This window comes from Phaseolus vulgaris, chromosome 10 (genome assembly GCF_051622355.1).
Source record: "Phaseolus vulgaris cultivar YP4 chromosome 10, ASM5162235v1, whole genome shotgun sequence".
NCBI lineage: Eukaryota > Viridiplantae > Streptophyta > Magnoliopsida > Fabales > Fabaceae > Phaseolus > Phaseolus vulgaris.
This window is the reverse complement of record NC_143507.1, coordinates 23,645,388-23,663,559: the sequence shown is the minus strand read 5'-3', so window position 1 is coordinate 23,663,559 and position 18,172 is coordinate 23,645,388. Positions and strand designations below refer to the sequence as shown.

At 39.1% G+C, this 18,172-nt stretch overlaps 1 protein-coding gene across 1 annotated transcript; it reads right to left on the bottom strand.

Moving 5' to 3' along the window:
* Positions 1–849: 849 nt before the first annotated feature.
* Positions 850–2,024, bottom strand: LOC150024693 (uncharacterized). Its single transcript, XM_090296102.1, has 2 exons — positions 1,722–2,024; positions 850–1,662 (listed from the first exon to the last, which is right to left on the bottom strand). Exons 1-2 carry the CDS (start codon positions 2,022–2,024, stop codon positions 850–852), a joined length of 1,116 nt encoding a protein of 371 aa, XP_090152228.1.
* Positions 2,025–18,172: the final 16,148 nt, after the last annotated feature.

Sequence of the window (18,172 nt, the reverse complement as noted above, 5' to 3'; positions counted from 1 at the left end):
CACATGTGGACATCGATTTTGCACATAGATGGCGCATTGCACAGCTTCCGCCCAAAATTCCTTTGGCATCTTTTTGCTTTAAGCATTGATCGAACCATGTCGAGAATGGTCCAGTTCTTCCTTTCGGCAACACCATTTTGTTGAGGAATGTATGGTGCAGTTAGAAATCGCCTTACGCCTTGCTCCTCGCAATACTCCATGAAAGTCGTTGAAGTATACTCGCCAGCTCTATCAGATCGTACAGCTTTGATCTGTCTATCAGTTGCCCTTTCCACCATCACCTTGAACTTTTTGAACACCTCAAATGCCTCGGATTTTTCCTTCAGAAAATAAACCCAAGTCTTTCGTGAGAAATCATCGATAAAGGTAATGAAATACCTTTTACCGCCGAAGGATTCTGGAGTAATTGGTCCACATATGTCGGTATGAATCAATTCGAGAGGTTGCTTAGCCCAATATTGAGCCTTCTTTGGAAACGAGGTTCTCACATGCTTGTTGAGCACACATTCTTCACAAAATTTTCCCTTGTAGTCCATGTTGGGTAGCCCGTGCACCATATTCTTCTTCGCTAACTCTTTTAGTCCACCATGATGTAGGTGACCAAAACGAAGATGCCACAACGATGCCTTGTCTTCTATGTTGACTTGCAAACATTTTTCTCGTATGCTTCTCAAATTCAGCATGTACATCCGATTTCTTTCCATCTCGATTCAAGCAACCAAACGCCCTTGCTTATTCTTCAAGTGTAGTAGCCGATCTTTCAGAAAAATCAAGTAACCTTTCTCCGTGAGTTGCCCCATACTCAATATGTTGGTCTTGAGGTCTGGTGCGTAATAAACATTTTGGAGTTTACCCAATTAAGCCATCCTTTTGTAAGTAGCAAACCGTACCTCGCCCTTTGACCTCCACTTTTGATGCATCTCCAAATGACACATGACCATCTTCAATCTTTTGCATATCTTTGAATAGGTACTCGTGACCGCACATATGGTTGCTTGCTCCTGAGTCGAGGTACCACAGAGTGTCACTGTTAATGTTGACTTCATCTTGAGCCATCAAGAGAACACCTTCATTCGTTTCGACTTCCAAGGCTAGGTTGGTTGTTTCTTCTATCTTTATATCAGCACGACAATCTTTTGCAGAATGCCCCACTTTACCACAATTGTAACATTTGTCAGAGTTACAATCCTTCGCATAGTGACCATATTTGTGGCATTTGTAGCACTCGATGTTGGAATAATTCGATCGGCCGCCTCTTCCTCTACCACGTCCTCTTCCACGCCAATTTGGTTGGCTCGACTGTTCTTTTTCCTTATAATACCCTTCATGGTTGTTGCCTTTTCCACCACGACCGTTTCCACGACTTCCACGACCACGCCCTCTATATTGAGAATTTTGATGATAGAGTACCTTTTCGTCTTTGATTGACGCCTTGGTTTGAAGTGCTTGCTCGAGTGTTTCCTCCTTCTTCTTCTTCTTTCGTTGCTCGTGTGCCTCGAGAGAACCGGCAAGCTCGTCGATTGTGAGTGTCGTTAGGTCCTTTGACTCTTCTATTGCGCACACAATACTCTCAAAATTATCGGTTAATGTTCTCAAAATCTTCTCCACAACTCGTGCATCAATCAACTTTTCACCATTTCGGTTAAGTTGATTCACCACAGTCTGTACACGCGTAATGTAGTCAGATACACTTGCTTAACTCGGTCGGCTCCTTTGAACACCTTTTTTAAGATGTCCCACGTTTCTTTTGAAGTGGTTGCACTGGCAATCTTCTCAAAGCCCGACTCATCAACCGCTCGAAACAACATGTATAGTGCCGCCTTATCTTTTGATCGCATCTCTTTCAACACCTTGGTTTGAGCTGCCGTATAACCCGTGGTATTTGTTGGTTTTTCGAAACCTTTTTCGACCACCTCCCATGTATCTTGAGAACCGAGAAGAGCTTTCATTTGAATGCTCCAATTATCATATGTGGTCGCCTTCGATAACCGTGGTAGCGGTATTTGAGCCATCACATTCGCCATTGGCTCTTGATACCAAATTGTAAAACAAGCAATCACTCACACTTGAATTTTCTCTCTATTGAAAACACTCTTCTTTGAATTTCTCTCTATTGTATTTCTTTCTGTGGTGCATATTACAATTGAGAGAGCATCCTTTTTATAGGCTTTAGAAAGCTCTTCTAGAAAAATCTTCATTATGGCCTTAAAACCCCACTAACAACATAATTAAAATCCCACTCCCAACTTTTGACCTTTTACATATCCAAACTCTCATTCTACAACTTTTAAAACCCACAAATTACATTAAAGTTTATTCAACAATATTAATTGGGAGCAAATGGAAGATGTCGAAGCAAAGGAAGTACTTGATTCTTCTATAGGTTTAAAGAGTGATTTAGCACTAAGCACTTGATGAGGCTGACTTTAAGAGAAGTCCTTTTTCTGGTTTTGTAAGCCAGTCAAAAGAAAGGTCAATGAGAGGGTGGAGGGTTTTAATCTTTTGGTGAATTATGGTGAATTTCGGTGGGTTTGTAGATGCAGGCTTGCATCGCTTATACCATACCAATAGGTTTGCTGGTGCAGGGAGTTTGGTTTATGCAGTAAACAACACCTTTTTTTTTTGCTTTTGGGGTGTTTTTTTTATCTTTCATTTAGAGGTATTTTATTATGGTTTGGTTAGTGTAAAAGGGTTGGATAAGCTTCTCTTAATTTAATTTCATCCTTTTGCTGATAAAAAAAAATATGGGCACCGATTGACCACAGATTCCTTCTTTCCTTAAACGCTTCTGGTTTCAGTGTTACCTCCTTTATACCATCTAATATTCTCCGGCTAATGTTCTCTCTTATTACTCGACATTGTACTTCCTTCCTCATTTATAAATCTCAAGTTAGAATTAGTCTTTCCTTCTTTTTACAAGTTAAAATTCATAACATCCCTTGCACAAATTATTTTTGAATTACGACACTCTTAATTAATACGAGTGATGGATATTGACAAAAATTAAAAAAGAAATAAAAGTAATGACAAAGACAATCTTAAAAAACAGTATCAACAATTAAATGATGAAATCAGGTCATTTAAACTTTTTTTAAAGAAAGGTAACTAATTCATAAAAATAGAAACATAACAAGAGAGTATTAATGTAAGTGGGGTTCATTAACTAAAGTAGAATCCACACAACTTCGTTGATTTTCAAAATCTCACAGTGGACTCACTGAAGTATTTTATTTTAGGATTCCTTGATACCTTAATATAAAAAAAGCAATGATACTTTGACACCCCTTGCTCCAAATTACATCTCTTTAATTGACAAAAATACCCTTTCATATCTCATAATCTTTATAATGTGAAAGATGTAATTTGGAGCAATGCAAAAAGTGGGTGTCAAATAATATTTTTCCTATAAAAAATGAATGTTTCCATGGTGTGAAATGGAGTTTTCATGGACCCCAGCCACAAATCATAAGGTATATATTGTTGGGAAAAATGGGTAATTTTCCCACTAAAACAAAACCCTAACAGAGCTACCCGACAAATAATATTGAATAAATAAAGCGGAATAATAAAAGAGATAAAGAGGAAAAAACACACCCGAAAATTGTTAACGGAGTTCGGCCTGTTTAGCCTAATCTCCGAGCACAGCAAAAACAACTCACTTTTATTATTATGAGAGAAGATATTACAAATTGGGATATTTAACAGTGAAGGAGGAGAGCTTAATTTATAACCCTCAAACCTCCTTCCCAAACAATGAACCCACCGATGTGGGACTTGGGATTAAGCCAAAATCAACAAATCTCCGCCTTGGCTTAATTTCAAGTCCTACCTAAAACAAATCTTCTCAAAACATAACAAAAAACAAACTTTACGGTGCTTCAAATTTGCGCCTCCGGGTGCCAACTTCAAATGTGCAAGATATTAACCAAGTCTAAACAATGTTCAAACTTGGCCCTTGTAACCACCTTGCCTTGTAGCGAACATCTTCTTTATTAGAAAATTCTTCTTTCTTTGCAAATACCCATTTGCACCCAATTGCCTTCTTACCTTTTGGTAATTGTGCCAACTTCCACGTCTTGTTCTTCTTCAAAGACTGCATCTCCTCTTCTATCGCACCTGCCCAATTACCACTCTCTGAACTCAGAATGGCTTCTGGGTAAGTGGATGGAATGTCATCAACAACTGGAAGTGCATAGGCAACCATATCCATGAAACGAGCAGGCTTCTGAATATCTCGTCTCTGTCTTCTAACTGCAATTGGCGCTGATTGTTGTTGAGATTCTTGGGTAGGAACCTCTTCCTCATCTGACTCTTCTTCTACCATAGGAGAGTCACTTGTGGTATTTCGTGTTGGAATCACCACTGTCGGCTCAAACTCCACCTGCTTTCGGGCACACTCCACCTGTTGCGGAGTACTATCAGCTCCTTCTGGATTTACCTTCTTTAACATGGCAGATTCATCAAAGGTAACATCCCTGCTGATAATCGTCTTCTTTGCCTCTAGACACCACAAACGGTATCCCTTCACTCCAGGACTAAAGCCCATGAAAAGAGCCTTTTTTGCCCGTGGATCCAACTTTGATTCAACCACATGATAATATGCAATAGAACCAAAAACATGCAAAGAATCATAATCAGTTGCAGGTTTTCCAGACCATACCTCTAACGGGGTTTTGCCATCTATAGCAGATGATGGCAAACGATTAACGAGATGTTGAGCGTATGTCACAGCCTCAGCCCAAAACTCTCTGCCTAACTCAGCATTAGACAACATACAACGAACTTTCTCCACAAGTGTCTTGTTCATACGCTTCGAAACCCCATTCTGCTGTGGTGTTTTTCTAACAGTGAAGTGTCGAACTATGCCACAACCTTGACATACCTTCAGGAACGGATCACTCTTGTATTCTCCTCCATTTTCTGTTCGGATAACCTTAATCTTCCTTTCTGTCTGGTTTTCAACTTGAGCTTTCCACTTAAGGAAAATTTCAAGCACATCATTTTTGTTCTTCATAGTAAACACCCAAACTCTCATGGAAAAATCATCAACAAAAGTGACAAAAATAATGCCTACCTCCGATTGATGGAGTCTTGGCAGGTCCCCACACATCTGAATGCACATAATCCAGAATACCCTTGGTATTGTGAATTGCAGTGCCAAACTTCACTCTTTGTTGTTTTCCCAGAACACAATGCTCACAAAATTCAAGTTTGCAAGCCTTCGTACCTTTCAACAATCCCTGCTTGGTAAGAATTTGCAAGGATTTCTCTCCAGCATGTCCCAACCTCATATGCCACAACTTCGTTGCCTCAGCATCCTTCTTAGAGCTAGAAGTTGCTGCCGCTACTGTCTCCACCACTGTACTACCTTGATAGTAATACAAATTGTTCTTCATCACGCCTTTCAACATCACCATTGCTCCTGAAGTTGCTTTAAGAATTCCATCTCGCATCGTCACGACTAGGCCTTTAGATTCTAAAGCCCCCAATGAGATGAGATTCTTCTTCAACTTTGGCACGTATCGTACATCCCGCAAAATTCTGGTGGATCCATCATGATTCCGCAGCTTGATTGAACCTATCCCAGCTGTCTTACATGGATTATCATTTCCCATGTAAACAACTCCGCCATCGAGTTCTTGAAATTCAAAGAACCAATCTTGAATGGGACACATATGATAAGTACAACCTGAATCCAATATCCACTCATCTGGATACGATGATGCTGAAAGCGAGACAATTAAACACATCATTTTTGCTTTCTGCAACATTTGCATCTTGCAGAGCCTTCCCTTCTTGATCTTTATTTGCCATTACAGACTCACAATATAATATTCAATATTACAAATAATTTCAAACAACCCAAGGGCGAACCTTCGGCTCTTGATACCACTTGTTGGGAAAAATGGGTAATTTTCCCACTAAAACAAAACCCTAACAGAGCTACCCGACAAATAATATTGAATAAATAAAGCGGAATAATAAAAGAGATAAAGAGGAAAAAACACACCCGAAAATTGTTAATGGAGTTCGGCCTGTTTAGCCTAATCTCCGAGCACAGCAAAAACAACTCACTTTTATTATTATGAGAGAAGATATTACAAATTGGGATATTTAACCGTGAAGGAGGAGAGCTTAATTTATAACCCTCAAACCTCCTTCCCAAACAATGAACCCACCGATGTGGAACTTGGGATTAAGCTAAAATCAACAAAGATGAACCACCATGGAATTAATAAAGGTATAATGGCATGGTGCAGTAATGGTAGTATTTTGTTTTAAGAACCAACTATAAAAAATAAGTGTATATTAGTTGTTTTCCATAGCACGCGTGTTTCAGTGTCTCAGTGGCTCTATGAATAAAGCAATTTTTAGCAACAACAACCAAATAAATCTCCAATACAGCATATAGGTTTAATCATTGCGCATGTTTAATATACATATACTATCCTGATATATCAGTCATTGCATGTTAAAAAATGGCATCAAGCGCGTATTTCTCTGTTCTTCTCCATGGCTTTGTATTTATGGCTCTTGCAACTTCACCTTTCTCACAGTTGTCACCTGATTACTATTACTACACTTGTCCCAATGCTTTGAGCACTATCCAAAAGGTCGTAAGAGCTGCTGTGCAGAAAGAGCAACGTATGGGCGCATCCTTGCTACGTCTGCACTTTCATGATTGCTTTGTTAACGTAAAACATCAATTCTATGTTTATGTACACATTTCTTAACAATTTTCTATTATAGATACAACCGAAGAAGTATTTTAAATAAGGATATGTTAGCAAATTCTCATTATATATATATAGATGTGTATATATTACCTAAAAACAACCTATTCTCAATGATACTAAACTTGATGGGTTCAGATACTGGTTTGGAGTCTTTTAAATGAAAAAAAGGTGATCCATTTGAAAAAGTTACTAAAATTAAAATTAGTGATGAAAAAAATATGGGAGTCTCTTAGTTAGCATTACTTACTTGGTTTTGAGAGGGTGTTCAGGGATGTGATGCTTCAACTTCTAGAGTCCACATCCTGGTTAGAAAGTGAAAAGAATGCAAAGCCTAATTTCAGATCTGCAAGAGGATTTGAAGTGGTGGAAGAGATCAAGAAGGCAGTGGACGAAGCATGTGGAGAACCATTATTTCTTGCGCTGACATATTGGCTGTTGCTGCCCGAGACTCAGTGGTTGCACTGAGTAATAATACTGCAACATTCTAATTTCCAAATGCTATGCTTTCAATGTTTTAACTAAACTGTATGTTTAATAATGTATTTTCAATTCTATTTTTTTAATTAATGACGTACGATACTCAATATTATTATTTTAATATTTTTCATATCATTTATTTATAAATTTATTTTTTATTATATACATTTATATCTAAATCAATTACATAAAAAATTATATACAGCCTCTCTCATGGCTTTCATGGTGGTCAAATTATCTTTTTTATTTTAAAAACATGTAAATTGATATTTTTACTATTTTTTTATCAATAAAAAATTAAAAAAATTTAGACGAGGCATTTGAGGTGTCAACCGTTATACATCTCTTTTCCATTTCCTCTTACACTAACTTGACACTTCTACCAATAAAACATACCAAAGATGGATATCTCTAAAAACACCTGATACTTTTACACTCAGCATTAACACACCCTTGCATACCATGATAATTATTACCGGACAAAATCATTATTAGACTTAATTACAGGAATATAATCACTATTAATGAGTCTATAATTAGACTTAATTATAGGAATATAATCACTATTAATGGGTCTATAATTAGTCTTAATTACAGATGTTATGTTAGAAAAAGAATCTGTACGGTTCTGTACGGTTCTAATGTTATGGTTATATATATGTATCATTGTTATAGATGAAAGTCAGATTGAATAAAACAGAAAATATTCTTTCATGGTATCAGAGCACAAAACTCTGATACCCGACAAACACAAAGCAAAGGCAACGGTGCACAACCATGGCAGATGCACCAGAAAAGAATAATGGAGGAGGTGCTAAGAAGACCTACTCGCCATATGATCTCAACGCGAGTGACAATCCCGGAAACATAATCACGCAAGTCCAATTGCGCGGAGAAAATTACGACGAATGGGCAAGAGCAGTAAAGATCTCGCTTCGTGCCCGGAGAAAATGGGGCTTCATTGATGGAACACATATCCAACCAGAGGATGAGGCACCCGACCTTGAAGATTGGTGGACCGTGCAGTCCATGATTGTCTCTTGGATTCTAAACACCATTGAACCAAGCTTACGATCCACAGTAGCATATGCTGAGACTGCACATAACTTGTGGGAAGACATTAAAGAAAGATTCTCGGTCGTGAATGGACCTAGAATTCAACAACTAAGGTCGGACTTGTCAAGATGCAAGCAGGAGGGAATGGTGGTGGCAACTTACTTTGGAAAATTGAAGGTCCTTTGGGATGAGCTTGCTAACAGTGACAAAATTCCATCTTGTATGTGTGGTGGATGCAAGTGTGGGATTGGTGCTCAGTTGGAAAAACGAAGGGAGGAGGAGAAGGTTCATCAACTCCTTATGGGGTTGGATGACGCAAGCTACGGGACAGTAAGATCAAACATTCTGGCCTCAGACCCATTGCCGTCTCTGAACCGCGTATATGCTATGTTGGTACAAGAAGAAAGAGTGAGAATGATGGTCAAATCAACGGAAGAAAGGGGGTTGGTCGTGGGTCTCGCGATGCAGGCCAACTACAAAGAAAAAGGGCGTGGAGATATGGTAGAAAAATTAATGACGTGCAGTCATTGCGGTAAAAATGGTCACGACATGAAGGGATGCTTCCAATTGATCGGATATCCCGAATGGTGGGGTGACAGACCAAAAAGTGAAGGCAAATGGAACGGCAGGGGACGCCAAGGGATGCGAAACAAAGGTAACCCGACACGTGCAAATGTGGCACACGCTAGTGGAAGCAACAGTCAAGCCAACAATGACGACAAGAAACTTGAGATGGCAGGTCTGACCAATGAACAATGGAAGGTACTGGTTGATATGATCAGCAAACAAAAATCAAATGAATCAGAGAAAATGACTGGTAAGAGCATTTGGGATTTGTGGATTATTGACAGTGGGGCATCAAACCATATGACCGGGTCACTGGAAAATTTGAGTGAAAAGGAAACTATACAAGGGTGCCCCGTAGGGTTACCCGATGGTGAACGTGTTCTAGCTTGCGAACAGGGAACAGTGACTCTTGAAGAAGGACTTGAATTGAAAAATTTCCTTTATGTTCCCAAATTAAAATGCAATTTACTTTCAGTACCTCAATTGACGGATGAAGAAAATTGTGTTGTAACATTCACTGATAAATTGTGTATTATACAGGACCGTACTTCGAGGACGCTGATTGGAGCAGGTGAACGGAAAGATGGGCTTTATTGGTATCGTGGGGTACGGAAGACTCAAGCATGTCATGTCAAGATGGAAAATCAACTAGCACTTTGGCACCAAAGATTAGGACATCCGTCATTTAAGATTGTGCAAATGCTTCCTGATATAAGTGGGAAATGTACTCGTGATGAGTTGAATAAAGTTTGTGAAGTTTGTGAAAAATCGAAACAAACGAGAGATAAGTTTTTCTTAAGTGCGCATCAAACTTTGAATATTTTTTATTTAATTCATTGTGACTTATGGGGTCCTTATAAAACTCCTTCATCCTGTGGTGCTTCATATTTTTTGACAATTGTGGATGATTGTTCACGGGCAGTTTGGATCTATTTGTTAAAAGAAAAAACAGAGGTATCAGTGACTTTGAAAAAAATTTTCACACTCGTTGAGAGGCAATACAACAAATGTGTTAAAATGGTTCGCTTTGACAATGGAACCGAATTCATGTGTCTAAAACAATATTTCATTCAACAAGGTATCCTTCACCAAACTTCCTGTGTCGGGACCCCGCAACAAAATGGACGCGTCGAACGCAAGCATCGGCATATTCTGAATGTTGCTCGGTCATTACGGTTTCAAGGCAATCTTCCCATTAAATTTTGGGGGAATGCGTTTTGACTGCAGGCTACCTAATCAATCTCACACCATCCTCCATTCTAAAAGGAAAAACCCCTTATGAAGTGATCCATGGATGTGTACCCAGTTACGCGCCCTTACGAGTATTTGGTTCATTATGTTATGCTCATAATCAAAATAGACAGCGGGATAAATTTGATAGTCGTAGCCGAAAATGTGTGTTTGTCGGGTATCCATATGGCCAAAAAGGATGGAAATTATTTGATTTGGAAACAGAAACTTTCTTTGTCTCTCGTGATGTACATTTTTTCGAAAATAAATTTCCATATTTTGAAGCCAAAAAGATGGACACTGCACCACCATTGCAAAACCCAATTATTGCCAACTCTTTAGAAACTGGAACGGACCAACATTTTCTTCATGAAGTTGCCTCCTCATACCTAGATGAATGCATCGTCAACCAACCCATTGCATCTCCCATCCCAGCCAAGGAGGATGCTACCCTCACAGATGACTTCGACCACACTATCAACGACTCTGATCCGTGTATAGAAGCCTCGACGCTACCCGCGGATCCACCGCCGCGTCCGACGGAGACGGCGCCGTCGGTTTCTTCACCATCGCTGACGGCCGCGGTTCCCCTTGGGCGAGGGCATCGCGCGAAGCTGCCTTCCGTACGGTTACGCGATTTTGTCGCAGCCACAACGATACCGTCAAGCCCCTCTGTTCCGTCACCTCCTTCAACAGAATCCTCAGGTGTTTCGTATCCTATACATGATTTTGTGAATTGTGATTCCTTTTCTAAACATCATCAAAGTTTTCTTGCCTCTTTACACACCGAGCAGGAACCCCTGTTCTTTTCTCAAGCGGTCCGAGAACCCCGGTGGCATGATGCTATGGCACAGGAGATTCATGCTCTCGAACTCAATGACACCTGGAAACTCACCGATCTCCCTCCTGGAAAGAAGGCACTTGGGTGTAAATGGATCTACAAAATCAAATACAACTCGGATGGAACTATTGAAAGATTCAAGGCTCGATTGGTAATTCTTGGCAATCATCAAGTGGAGGGTTTGGATTACAACGAGACGTTTTCTCCTGTCGTAAAGACGGTAACCATTCGCACAACTCTAGCAGTAGCAGCCGCAAAAGATTGGGAGCTTCATCAGATGGACGTTCACAATGCGTTTCTCCATGGTGATCTTGATGATGAGGTTTATATGAAACTCCCTCCTGGCTTCCAAGAATCTCAACCAGGGGCAGTGTGCAAGCTTCAAAAGTCTCTATATGGCCTCCGACAGGCCCCCAGGTGTTGGTTTGCTAAACTATCTTCTTCTCTCACTCGTACGGCTTCCAACAATCCTCGAAGGATCATTCCCTGTTTACTCTCAATAATAATGACATACAGTTGGTTGTGCTAGTCTACGTTGATGATCTTGTGATTGTAGGGAATAATTGTACTGCCATCCAATGTTTTAAAGGCTACTTAAATCAATGCTTTCATATGAAAGATTTAGGCCGCCTCAAGTACTTCCTGGGGGTTGAAGTTGCTCGCTCCCCCAACGGAATCTTCCTTTGTCAGAGGAAATATGCCTTAGATATCATTACTGAAGTCGGATTGTTGGGTGCGAAGCCCGCCACTACACCATGTGAAGAAAATCACAAATTGAGTTCCGCTACTGGTTCTTTTCTTTCTGACCCGGCTACTTATCGTAGACTTGTTGGGAGGTTAATTTATCTGTGTTTCACTCGACCTGACCTTGCCTACAGTGTCCAAGCTTTATCTCAATTTATGCAAAATCCACGCTCTGAGCATTGGCAAGCTGTTCTTCGTGTTGTTCGATATTTAAAGGGGCATCCTGGACAAGGAATACTCCTACCTCGAGAGAACAACTTACAACTCTTTGGGTGGTGTGATTCTGATTGGGCAAGTTGTCCACTGACACGGAAATCTCTCACTGGATGGTTTATTCAACTCGGCACTTCCCCAATCTCTTGGAAAACCCAGAAACAACAAACGGTTTCTGCCTCCTCTGCTGAGGCTGAATATCGATCAATGGCTAAGACCACCCGAGAATTAAAGTGGATTAAAGACATTCTCGCTTCTCTACATGTTCCTCATCCTGACCCAATTCGTCTTTATTGTGATAGTCAAGCAGCACTTCACATTGCTAAAAACCCGGTCTTCCACGAACGCACCAAACACATTGAAGTTGACTGCCACCTTGTTCGAGATGAAATCATTCACAAGCGCCTTCTTCCATCCTATGTGCCCACACATACACAACTAGCTGACCTTTTCACCAAAGCTCTCGATGCTAAAAAGTTTGGAGCCATCTTGGTCAAGTTGGGCATTCAAGACTTACATGCTCCAACTTGAGGGGGGATATTACCGGACAAAATCATTATTAGACTTAATTAGACTTAATTACAGGAATATAATCACTATTAATGAGTCTATAATTAGACTTAATTATAGGAATATAATCACTATTAATGGATCTATAATTAGTCTTAATTACAGATGTTATGTTAGAAAAAGAATCTGTACGGTTCTGTACGGTTCTAATGCTATGGTTATATATATGTATCTTTGCTATAGATGAAAGACAGATTGAATAAAACAGAAAATATTCTTTCAATAATTAAGCTTTAAAAAACCCTTCAGCCCCTACTTCTCTGACCTGCCCCTGCATTTTCACATGTGTCAAAGATACTCACTTGCTTCTTCGTTCCTTGACCAAAAAAACCAACAGAATAGGAGTCCTAAGATTCATCTACTTTATCATACCAAGCTCCATTCCAATATCACAAAACCTTGTCACGGTTTTCGCTCCAACCAAAGAATGGACGACTCAATCCACTTCAATGTCTAGCTCCCAAACCTCAACAGAACTTAAAAAATTGGTTTGCGTACTGTATTATTCACGGTATAAGTGAAAACTGTTGGCTCCCTGCACGGACATATTAAATAACACAGCCAGATATGGATTTAACTTCATCACCACCTTGTGACCTGCCTGTAGAACTTACTAAGACTTTGGGTTGGACTCACTTCATATGTGGAGGCTCAGTCTAATATTAACTTCTAGGGTTTTTTTGAACGGAGGGACAATGGTCAGCAAATACAGAGAGTGAGAGAAAAGAGAGAGAAAAGATTAAAGAGAGAGAAAGTTTCGCTCAGCAACTTCCAGCCGCCACTGACGCTTTGTTCACCGTTGGATCGAGCTGAAATTTTGTCAGCAGGTTCATACTTTGAGTGAATTCCGTCTGACCGTTCGGATCTTGGAAGAGTTGTTTTAACAGTGAGGAATTCATCTCACACTGCAGCAGCGCTCTCAGCGTTTCTAGTGAGGACGAAAACTTTCGGATTGTTGCTGCTGTTTCGTCCACCGTTGGATCAGGCTGAAATTTTTTCAGCAGGTTCATACCTTGTTGTGATTCAATTGGACCGTTCGGATTGATCAAAAGTCACCGGAACAGTGACATATACTCCGCGTACGGTAGCTGCAATTTTTTGAATTTTTCAGGTTTCTTGTTCTCTGTTTCATCTTTGTTGTATTGCTATTTGGCTAGTTATTGAGCACAATTTGTGCTGTGATTTGAGACTCTCTTATAATCATAACTTTGATCATAGGGGAGCTTGATTGACTCGCTTGTGCCCGTGGTTTTTACTTCTCACATTGAGAAGGTTTTCCACGTTAAAATTTTTTGTCTTCTTGAAGTGTGTTTTGTGTTGCTGTCATTATTTTTTATTGCTCCTCAAAGATTCTTGCAAGTTGGGGAAATTATTATCCTCTGCTTATTGCTCTTGTTGAGATATTATTGTTATTGTGTTGAATTTCCCATCAGAGTGGTATCAGAGCTTCTAGGTTGGAGCTATTTGACTGCTTGAATGATGGAGGCAAATACAAATAAGATGGTCTGTTTGAACGACACTAACTATCACTTAAGGAAGGGAAAAATGAAGGATTTGTTATTTGTGAAGAAATTGCATCTTCCTGTGTTTGCTACTGAAAAGCCAAAACACAAGATTGATGAGGAATGGAAGTTTGAGCATCAGCAAGTTTGTGGTTTTATTCGTCAGTATGTTGAAGACAATGTTTATAATCACATTGCTAATGAGGAAGATGCAAAATCCATGTGGAAGAAGATTGAGACTTTGTATGCTTCTAGTACAAGAAACAATAAATTATATTTGTTGAATTCCTTGATAAATTTTGAGGTACAAGGAGGGGATTTCTATTTCAGATCACTTAAATGATTTTTAGGGGCTCCGAGATCAATTGTCTCAAATGGGCATCAAATTTGATGATGAAGTGTTGGGATTATGGCTATTGAATACTCTACCAGACTCTTGGGAAACATTTCGGGTTTCAATTACAAACTCATCACTGATGGTGTTGTCTCCTTGGAAAATGTTAAGAGAAGTGTTCTTAATGAGGAGATGAAAAGGAAGGCTCATGGTACTTCATCTCATTCCGAGGTACTTTTCACTGAAAAATAGGAGGAGAAGTCAGAAAAAGGAACCGAAAGGGAGTAAACAGAACAACATAAGTAAGTCCAAGTATAGATACAAAAATGTGGAGTGTCATTATTGTCACAAAATAGGGCACATTCAGAGAAACTGTTTTCTTTGGAAAAAGGAGAACAAGGATAAGAAAGGAAAGCAGAAGGAGAAACATCATGATAATGATGATCGTGTTACTACAGCTATTTGTGATGATGATCTTATTATTCTCTGTGACCATGATTCAGTTAATCTTGTATCAGATGAGAGCATGTGGATAATTGATAGTGGTGCTACATTGCATGTTACACCAAGGAAGGAGTTCTTCACATCTTAAACTTCTGGTGATTTTGGGGTGTTGAAGATGGGTAACGATGGTGTCTCTAAGGTAATTGGTATTGGTGATGTTTGCTTGCAAACCAATATGGGAATGCAGTTGTTGCTTAGAGGAGTCAAACATGCTCCAGATATCCACTTTAATTTGATCTTTGTGTAGATGCTTGATGATAGTGGCTATGAAAACCACTTTGGTTCAGGAAAGTGGAAACTTTCTAGAGGTAATCTAATTGTGGCCAAAGGGGAGAAAATTAGTAAATTGTATTGGACAAAAGCATTGGTTACTAAAGACAGTGTGAACGCCATGGATATGGATGCTTCTTTGTGGCACCGAAGGCTTAGTCATATAAGTGAGAAAGGGCTGAATTGTTTAGCTAAAATGGATGTGCTTTTGGGATTGAAGAGTGCAGAGTTGGAGAAATGTTCTCATTGCATGGCTGGTAAGAAGACCAGAGTATCCTTCAAGAAGCATCCTCCCTCAAAGAAGTCAGAGTTGCTTGAATTGGTGCATTCTGATGTTTGTGGCCCATTGCAGGTAAAGTCATTTACTAGTGCACTTTATTTTGTTACCTTTATTGATGATTGTTCCAGGAAGCTTTGGGGTTATGCTTTGAAGACAAAGGACCAAGTTCTAGAGAAATTCAAAGAATTTCATGTTTTGGTTGAGAGACAGTAAGGCAAGAAGCTGAAATGCATTCGTACTGGCAATGGTGGTGAGTATTGTGGACCGTTTGATGTTTATTGCAAGCAATACGGTATTAAACATGAAAAAAATCCTCCTAAAACACCTCAGCTGAATGGTTTAGCAGAAAGGATGAATAGAACATTCATCAAAAGAGTTAGGTGTATGCTTTCTGAAGCAGTTGCCTAAGCATTTTTGGGGTGAGGCATTGTACACTGCGATGCATGTTATTAATTTGAGTCCTGCAGTTGCTTTGAATGGTGAGGTGCCAGACAAGATTTGGTTTGGCAAGAATGTCAGGTATGATCATTTGCGAGTCTTCGACTGTAAAGCATATGTGCATGTTCCAAAGGATGAGAGATCCAAGTTGGATGCGAAGACAAGGCAGTGCATCTTTATTGGTTATGGTCAAGACGAATTTGGCTACAAGTTCTTTGATCCTGTTGAGAGGAAGTCAATTAGAAGTCGTGATGTGAAGTTCATGGAAGATCAAACCATTGAAGATATTGACAAGATAGAGAAGACGACATCTAAGATAAATAATAGATTGTCTAATGTTGATTCAGTTTGAATGCCTCTATGTGATCTGGATACTATTGAGAATAATGTTCAGAATGATGAGCAACATGATGATGTTGATGATCAGCAACTTGGAGATGATTTTGATGTTCATATTGATGACGTTGATGAGGAACATGGGATGTCACAAGATGAAGATCTTGGTGATGCTCCTGAACCACCTCAAGTTCAAATTCGAAGGTCTAATAGGCAGAGGGAACCATCTACCAGGTATCCTTCTGATGATTATGTTACCTTGAAAAATGAAGGAGAACCTGAGTGTTATCTTGAGGCCATAGAGAGTGAAGAAAAGAAAAAGTGGTTGGATGTAATGCAAGATGAAATAAAGTCTTTGTATGATAATCACACCTTTGACTTGGTGAAATTGCCAAAAGGCAAGAAGGCTCTGGAAAACAGGTGGATTTATAGGGTAGAGCAAGAAAGCAATTCTACATCTCTAAGGTATAAAGCCAGATTGGTGGTGAAAGGTTTTACACAGAGAAAAGATATTGATTTCAATGAGATTTTTTCTCCTGTGGTGAAGATGTCATCCATTAGAATTGTGCTGAGTTTGGCTGCTACTCTTGATTTAGAGGTAGAGCAAATGGATGTTAAAACTGCTTTCCTTCATGGTGATTTGGATGAAGAGATTTACATAAAGCAACTTGATGGTTTTCTTGTTGAAGGCAAGGAAGATCATGTGTGTAGGCTGAGGAAAAGTCTATATGGCTTGAAGCAGGCTCCGTGTCAACGGTACAAAAAGTTTGAGTCTGTTATGTGTGAGCATGAATTCAAGAAGACTACTTCTGATCATTGTGTCTTTGTTAAAAGGTTTGCTAATAATGATTTTATTATCCTGTTGTTGTATGTTGATGACATGCTTATTGTTGGAAAAGATATTTCCATGATCAACAGGTTGAAGAAGCAATTGAGTGAGTCATTTGCTATGAAAGACATGGGAGCTGCTAAGCAAATTCTTGGTATAAGAATCATGCGTGATAGGCAAGAGAAGAAGTTTTGGTTGTCACAGGAGCACTATGTTAAAAGAGTGTTACATAGGTTCCAGATGGAAAATGTTAAGGTGGTAAGCAGTCCTCTTGCAACTAATTTTAAATTGAGTGCAAAACAAAGTCCTTCTAATGAAACTGAAAAATCAGATATGCAACGGGTTCCTTATGCATCTGCTGTGGGTAGTTTGATGTATGCAATGGTGTGAACAAGACTTGATATTGCACATGTTGTTGGTACTGTTAGTAGATTTTTGTCTAATCTAGGTAGAGAGCATTGGAATGTTGTGAAATGGATTTTAAGGTATCTTCGTGGTACTAATTGTTTGAAGCTTTATTTTGGAGGTGATAAGCCTACCCTTGTGGGCTATACTGATTTTGATATGGCTGGAGACATAGATTCTAGAAGGTCTACCTCAGGCTATGTGATTAAATTTGTAGGGGGAGTTGTGGCACGAAAATCTAGATTGCAGAAGTTTGTTGCATTGTCCACTACTGAGGCAGAGTTCATTGCCATTACAGAAACATGCAAGGAGTTTCTTTGGGTGAATGATGAATGTTGTTATTAATGCTTATTTGACACTAGTTGCAAATATAGGCATTATGTCTACTAGTGAATGATGAATGTTGTTATTAATGCTTATTTGACACTCTGAGCTCATTGATAAATAAAGTTTCTGAAATTTATGTTTTCTACTTTATGTATATGCATGTAAATTATGTTGTGAAAAACAAATTATGTTGTTATTGATGAAAATGACATTATGTTTGAACCTATTATGAATTTCTCATTATAAAGTCATATTAAGGAGAAAGGATGATATAATAGTACATGGAAGGAAATGTGTCGATTGAAATGACATGTAATCGCCATGACTCTTATTATTTTTGTATCGCCTAAACCAATTTATGTAAGGCCTTTTAAATGCGCATTTATGTAATTATTAAATTATGAAAGTAGTATAACTCATATGAGTCAAGTGGGAGAATGTAAGAAATTATGTAAATTAATTTCTATAAAGTGACTCACATGACTTAGAGTTTGGGCTTTGGGCCCAAATAT

Coding starts and splice junctions, on each gene's coding strand:
- LOC150024693 (XM_090296102.1), bottom strand. CDS start 2,024: ATGGCGAATGTGATGGCTCAAATACCGCTACCACGGTTATCGAAGGCG. Junction 1,663..1,721: donor CGTGGGACATCTTAAAAAAG/GTGTTCAAAGGA, acceptor ACGCGTGTACAG/ACTGTGGTGAATCAACTTAA.